This window comes from Tupaia chinensis, unplaced genomic scaffold, assembly GCF_000334495.1.
Source record: "Tupaia chinensis unplaced genomic scaffold, TupChi_1.0 Scaffold000270_1, whole genome shotgun sequence".
In the NCBI taxonomy this organism is placed as follows: Eukaryota; Metazoa; Chordata; class Mammalia; order Scandentia; family Tupaiidae; genus Tupaia; species Tupaia belangeri.
The window spans coordinates 5228301-5235914 of NW_006159750.1; the positions used below are offsets into that span (position 1 = coordinate 5228301).

General features: G+C 49.1%; 1 protein-coding gene across 1 annotated transcript in view; it reads right to left on the minus strand.

Annotated features, from left to right (window-relative positions):
- The window catches only part of MYBPHL (myosin binding protein H like), a 22400-nt gene extending 17067 nt beyond the window's left edge, over positions 1-5333 (minus strand). Inside the window, exon 1 of the mRNA XM_006149522.1 lies at positions 5057-5333. Within this exon, the coding sequence (XP_006149584.1) occupies positions 5057-5204 (148 nt within the window). The 5' untranslated portion in view covers positions 5205-5333. The remainder of the gene's footprint in view (positions 1-5056) is intronic.
- Positions 5334-7614: the final 2281 nt, after the last annotated feature.

Consider the following 7614-nt stretch of genomic DNA (forward strand, 5'->3'; position numbering starts at 1 on the left):
GGCCTTTGAGCTCTGCTTCCAGTCGGATCAACACATTGGCAAGGCCACTGTTGTGTGCCCCCCGACCTTGGAACAAAGCTTGGGTCACTCCTCAGAGGGCGACCTCTGAGGGGTGTCCGGCATAGGACGTGCATGAAAAGGCATCGAGGCCTCTGTCTTCTGTTCACCTTTGCCGCCTTCGTCGAGATAACCCACCCACGCCGAGGCTGGACCCTGGCACTTATGCTACCAGGAAATACACATCTATTGCTTCTGATGTCTGTTTTTCCCCTCAACTATTTTTAAAAATAATTTCATTTATTCATTAACTTATTTTAATTTGACCAGAGAGAGAGAGAGAGAGAGAGAGAAAGCCACCAGGTCCAGGACTGTGGTCAGCCATGTGGGAGTGTCCAGCACCTTAACCACCATGCCACCTGCTGGTCCCTCCCCTCAACTATTACCAGTAAAACCTAATACAATCCCTATCCCTTGAGCTCATGTCCTCTAATGCTCCAACACCAGCAATCCTTCCGCACCTCCGAGATCTGTTACCCATTATCCTACCCCTTTCACTGTCTAGCACTCCTCTCACGTTATATACACACTTGCATACCTATATAAGCACACTCATGCATGTGCTCACATGTACACATTAACACAGTCATAGGACACATACACACACACACTTAAAAAAGTTTATGGAGGGACCAGCAGATGGCTTTCTTCCCTACTCACCTTGGAGTCAATGGTCATCATACTCACCTCCTTGCATACTCACTCAGATCCCTTAATCCTCTTTCACTTCATTGCAGCCTCCTGGTAACCACCTCTGGTTTGGGACCAGCAGTTGGCATAATGGCTATGTCGCTGGACTCCCATGTAGTCGACCACAGTTTGAGTCCCAGACCTGGTGGCTTAAATTCACACCGGGTGTGTGTGCGTGCATGCCCAAGATCCCGAGAAGAGAATGGAGAAGGGATTGTGGTGTGGCCATACCCCCTGGGAGGTGAATTCACACTTTCTGTCTCTGTTTCTCCCTGTCTTTCTGGTCTATTTTTCACACGATAGTCAGAAAAATCCTTAAAACCTACACATCAGCCCTTATTCAACATCCTGCACTGGCGACTATCTGTCTCAGAGTCAAACTAAGTCTGTTAACTCTTTGACCCAAATCCTAATAATATGCCGCTCACTGAGCTGGAGGTGGCTCCAATCCATAAGGCACTCTCCTGCCTCAGGGCCTTTGTACTTTTTCCCTCTGTATAGAAAAACATTCCTCCCAAATATCTCCATTCACTACTTTCTCATTTTAAGTTGCTGCTCAAGTATCACCTCATTAGTGAGGATTCCATTGAATGTCCTCCTAGAAACAGGAATTTTGCCTGTTTTCTACCCCCAGTGGTTTCTGTCCCCTCCCTGCAATACTTTTGTTATAGTCTGAGGGATATTTGGGAAGTTCTTGGAGGGGTCACCCAGTGGCCTGATGGTTAAGGTGGCTGGATCCCACATGGCCAACTGCACGGTTCCAGTCCCAGACGTAGCAGCTTGAAAAACATGCTGGGCATGTGTGCATGCATGCTTCAAATCCCCAAAGGATAGAGAATGGAGGAAGGATGGCGTCGTGGCTCCCCTCTGGCCCTCCCGTGATGGAGAGCTTCCTTGCCTCCACCCACCTTCTATCTCTCTCTGGCACATACATGTACCTTCTGGCAATGTTTTTAAAACACGTTCATGGAAGTGTATGTTATGTAAAAAAGAAAAAAGCATGGATTTCAAACAATTTTTATACCAAAATAAACTCATACCTCAATTCTATTTTCCACAAAATTTTTGAAGTCTCCTTGTATTTATCACCATCAACATCTACGTACTTCACGTTTCTCTCCCACTAGACCACGACCTCCATGAAGACAGTTGTCTTTCCCTTTCTTTTGTTCACTTCTATCATTCTGGCACTTAGAACAGCACACAGTAGGCACAAAATACGTATTTGTGGGAGGAAGGAGGAAAGAAAGGAAGGAAGGTACCTCCAGACATAGGATTTGGCTTCCCACACCTAGAAGACACAGACTGCAAGAGGGGCCTGGCGATTGGAGTGGTTATGCTGCAGCAGATAGGCCGTCCCTCCGGTCTCAGGGGCTCATCTTCTGTGTGTCAGGGATGCAGCCTGTTCCCAGCTTCTCATTACTTTGAAAGCCCTCCTCTGGCCCTGGACACGGAGCCTCAGCGTAGCACTCAGCATAGACAGAGAACTTTTTATCAGTGCTGGCCACCACTCCGCCTCGTTAGCCATGGAGCAGACTTGCTTGACTAAAAGCTCACTGTTGGCCACTTGCAGTGTGCTTTGATCTTGCCAGTTAATTTCTGCTCCTGAAGCCTGTTCTATTTCCCATGCTCCCACATGCTTACTGCAGCAGGCCCCTCAGTCCCAGCGTTCCCTTTAAGGAAGAGTCAGAGTTAGGAGGAAGGTGGCATGATGGTAGGGGCGCTGGACTCACACGTGGCTGACTGAGAGTTGAGTCCTGACCTGATGGCTTGCTTTCTCACTTTTCCCCTTTCTCTCTTTCTGGTGGGTGTATATGCCCTATGGCAAATTAAAATAATAATAATAATAATAATTAATAAGGTTGAGTAGGTAATTATTTGAACAAAAAAGAGGAAGAAAATCTTTGGAGCTTTCAGGAAACTTACGGTCAACTAGATCAGGCTCAAGACACCCTGAAAGATTTGGGGGAGGGCTTCAGGAGATGTAGAAATTCCTTGAACTTTTTTGGTATATTTTTCTTGGAGCAAGAGTCTACAGCTTACATCAGATTTTCCTAGGGGTCTATCCATGAAAAGTTTAAGACACTGAATTAATTAAACTCAATTTACAGATGAGGACAGAGCTAGGAGCTGAACTCACGTCTCCTATTTCAAGCAGCTAACAGATGCACATAGGGTCAAATGATGTCCTTACTGCCAGTGACCTCTGGGGTACCACTGCATTGAGCTATGGGGTGCTACTGGCCCTGAGGCCAGCACATGAGGACAGGCCATCAGGCTGCACTGCAAGATTGTGGCCAGGGGCTGTCTAGAGCTGGCTGCTCACAGTGCCCCAGTCTGCAGCTGATGGCAGAGGCATGGGTGGCATGTGTGCCCTCACCCAGAGGCCTGTGGAGACCAGGAGAGGGAGCTAGGAGTAAGCAGTACTGGCCCTATATCCTCCCTCTGCCCATGACTTCTCTGGGCCTTTACCAGGAAGAAACAGTTTTTCTGCCTCCATCACCTCAGCTTACTATGTTCACGAGCAGGTCTGCTCCTGCTAGTCTTCCTCAGTGGCACAAACTCAGCCAGCTCCCTGCCCCTGACATCTGAGCAGCTTCTGAACACCCAGCCTCCTTCCCAGTGATGGTAAGAGGCAGGGAGCTTCCCCTCCACAGCCTTCAACCTTTAAAAAAAAAAAAAGAATTATTTTATTTAACTTTATGTTTTTATTTGTTTCAATTTTACCAGGGTAGGGGAGAAAGAGAGAGAGAGAGAAAGCAAGCTGCCAGGTCCGGGACTTGAACTGAGGTTGGCCATGTGGGAATCCAGTGCCCTTAACCACCATGCCACCTGCCAGTCCCAACCTTTTTTATTAAACTATTATTTATTTATTTATTTGTTATTTTTTAATAGATAGAGAAGAAGGGAAAGGAAGAAAGCCAGCCACCAGGCCCAGAACTCAAACCTCGGTCAACCATGTGGAAATCCAGCACCTTAACCACCATGCCACCTGCCAGCCCCAGCGCCTTCAACCTTGATCTGGAGATACTTTATAATTTATTTGCCTTTTGGTTTGGTCTCTTTCAAGGTACTTTGGCTGATCTCAGCAATCCTTCAGCCCTACTAAGTAAGTGCTATTAGTCGCTGTTTTGCAGTGAGGAAATGAGTCTGGGCAGGGAACTGGCTGGCCCAAGGTCACAGAGCTGCTGGAAGCAGCACTGGGAACAGTCTAGATCTTCGCCTCCAAGTCTAGTGTCTCTCCTCCTCCTCTCTCTCGCCACCCTGGGAGTCCACGGCTTCCCATGTGCCGTCTTTGCACCCCCTGCACTTAAGACTTCAAAGCGCCCACAGCTGGGGCTTTCTGCAGTCACTGCCTTAAAGGGGTTCGTGCAGCCCTGTGCTTGCTTCTGCTGACTATCAGGTAGAAGGAAGAGCCGGCCTCCTACTCCCCCACGCCCCACCTGCTGAGCCAGGTGCAGCCACGGAGGGGAAACCAAAGCTTTACTTCCGTGGCGCTCAGACTCCGAGAGGCCAGGATTTCCCATGGGGTCGGTGGGGAGGTCGGGTAGTCCAGACCCCGCCGCACCACCGAGGGAAAGGCCGAATGTCACGTGCTGTCCGACATTTAGCCTCCCGGTTGCCACAGCTTTCAACACTCCCTGTCTCCTACCATGGCCAGCCACTCTCTCACCCGGCATCCCCTTCCTGACTGCGTCAGCAGTTGGCCCTCCACATACGAGGCTCTGCATCTGTGGATTCAATGGACCACGAATTGGAGAAAAAAAAAAAAAAAAAAACACAAAAAACCCCAACCAGAACAATAATAAATTTTTTTTTTAAATATAGCAACCATTCGCAAGTCATTTACACTGCATAGGGATTATTGGTAATCTGGAGATGATTTAAAGGACGTGCATTTTATATAAGGGACTTGAGTATTCATGAATTTTGGTATGGACGGGTTTCTGGAATCAGTCCCCTGAGAATACCAAAAGATGCCTGTATGGCGGATCCTCCCAGTCCCCATGGTAGACATTTTTAAAGGTAAAAATAGAAACAGGCCATTTCGAATCACTGAGAAGTGCCACAAACATCATTCCCTGACTTCTCAGTTAAAAGCAGACCCTATCAGATACATTTGCGCGAGTGAGAATCCCTCAGGAAAGGGAGGGGAGATCTCTAATGAAGGAGCCTCCATCCTCAGTACCAATCCCGAAAGTGGTTTAGCTCTGCAAAATCTAACGAGACACAGTCAGGGTGGTGGGGGAATGTCCTTCCCAAGGCTCACCACCCAGCCTCCCCTCCCTCCTCAGCTGCCATGGGTCACCTTCTATAGGGGGCAGGAGCTGGGCCGAGGGGCAGCTGGCTCCCTGTCGTGGTGAAGCCTGGAGTCCTTCGGCATGGGCTGGGCTGGCTTCTTGCTCCTTCAGCAGCGTGGGTCCTGAGGCCACCTCCAGAGCAGTGGCTGCCTCCATGCTGGGCCTACCCTGAGGCTGGGCTCCAGCTGAAGATTTTCACTGTTGGTGGTGAGGGAGGGGCTGAGCACCTGCTCTCCAGGCTGCCTCCCCGGGTCCCAGCCATGGAGTTATGTAACAGGGCTGGCCTTTTCCTGCCCCGCTACTCTCAGCAGAAGTCTGGAGAAGGGGCTAGGGGAAGAGAAGGGGATCAGAGCAGCCCAGAATAGCCGCACGGGGAGGGCTGTGGTGGCCCTGTTATCTTGGGAGAGATGACACCCCTCACAGCGCTAGGGAGGGAGGGGAGTGCTTGAGCACAGACCATCCAAAAGGGACCTCTGGCTTCTGTTGGGAGGATTGGGTGACACCTTGGCTCTTGACCTCCAGCAGTTATAACTGCTCTTTCTCATCCACTCTCACGTTTGATGAGTTGTAAAGTCAAGTCTTATCAGCTCAACCTTTACAGGGCCTGCGTGCATCCTCTCCTCGCCAGCCTCCCTCCCTCTGCCACCCCCAACCCCTACAACCCACGGGGCAGGGCAGTGAGTCTGCGCTCTGCAGTCAGACCACCTGGGCCCCATTGGTGCTACCAACAACCAGCTGTGTGATGGCAACCCACGAGTCTCTCCTGCTTCCTCATCTGTAAAATGGAGATAATAACCATAGGGTCGTTGTGAGGATTAAAAGAAGTCATCTCTGTAAAGTGCTTAGCAGAGGGTAGCTGACTAAGTGCTCGATAAATAGAAGCTATTTTTAGGTCCAGCCAGCGTTCACCCCTCTGAAAGCTGTCAGTGGTTCCCTCGCTCTCGAGACAGGTACAAATACAGTGAGAGGCAGGAGGGTGGCTCAGAGAGCCCTGGAGATTTCTGGCTGTGCCATTCAGTGACCAGCTGGACTTACTCTGGACTTCAGGTCCTGGCGTGTGTGTGGCAGCCATAGTAGTGGGAGTCATGTACAAAAGACCATATAATTTCTTTTTTTTTTTTTGGAGAGGTTTATGCTATAGGGTGCGTGCACTTGCCAAAAAGACAGAGAGAGACAGAAAGCCAGAAGTATATTTTTAGAACAGTTTTAGGGTCATGCAAATTTGACCCTAAAATGGAAAGTAGAGTTCCCAGATACCCCTTCATCATTCCTGTATTTTTTCATGGAAAAAAAATGAGTTTGGTGAATCAATAGCCTCTTGGGTCATTTTAGTCCCCAATTTGGGGGCAGTCAATAGGATCCTGGGAGTCCACGTTATTATCTTGGGGTAACAGAAGCTTGACCTCTTTGCAATTTTGCATAGGAGCTGAGGTCCAGGACAGCCTTTAGATATGCGTCAGGTGCGGGAACCTGTTTATCATTGGCGAGGATGGCTAGTGTGACTGTGGAGGTGGACCTTGGGGGCTGGACTGGCTGGTGAAGGCTAGGCCTGTACTATTATCAGAACTAATCTGAAGATCCGTCTAATTTATTTGTTGCCTGATCCGGCCAAGGCCCCTGAGTATGAACAATCTCCAAACATGCCCCTTTTTATAGCACTTACCCCTCTCTGGTGGAGTTGGCCCAGGCTTTTAGTCTTAGCCCTTGGTTGCAGCAAAGGTGTAAAAAATCAAATTTAAAAGGAAGAATCCTGGGCCAGCAGCAGGTATGGAGGTTAAGGAGGCTGGATCCCACATGGCTAACTTCAAGGTTCCATCCCAGCACCAGTGGCTTAGACATTACACCTGGCCCATGTGTGCACGTGCCCCAAATCCTGTGAGAATGGAGATGGGATTGCAGTCTGGCCATCCGCCAGGGAAGTTATTTCTCATTTACCCTGGTCTCTCTCCAGCTGGTCCCAGCAGTTGGCGTAATGACTATGTTGCTGGACAACCATGGTTCGAGTCCTGGGCCCAGTGGCTTAAACTCACGCTGGGTGCATGTGTGTGCATGCCCAAGATCCCGAGAGAATGGAGGAGAAGGGTATGGCCATCCCCCGGGGGGTGATTTCTTGATTTGTCTCTGTCTTTCTGGTGAACACACGCACCTTATAGCAAAAACTTGTTTGAAAAAAAAAAAAAAAAAAAACCCAGGGAGGGGCCAACAGGTGGAATAGTAGTTAAGGTGCTGAACTCTCACATGGCCAACTGTGGTTCGAGCCCTGGGCCTGGTGACTTGAAACTCTCATCCTGGGTATATATATGTGTGCATGCCCAAAATCCCAAACAGAACTTTGAGAAGGGATGGTGGATCCCTCCTGGGGGGTGGTTTCTCACTTTTCCTCTCAGACTCTCCAGTGAGCGCATGCAGTGTGCAAAAAATATCTGTATCTATATATAGACATATATCTATGTATCTTTAAAAAAAACTCCAACAAACCAACTAGTGTTTCTGGTGCATGACATCTTGGTACATTAGAGAGAACTCCTTAAAAGAAATAGCTGCCTTGGGGCTGGCGGGTGGCATG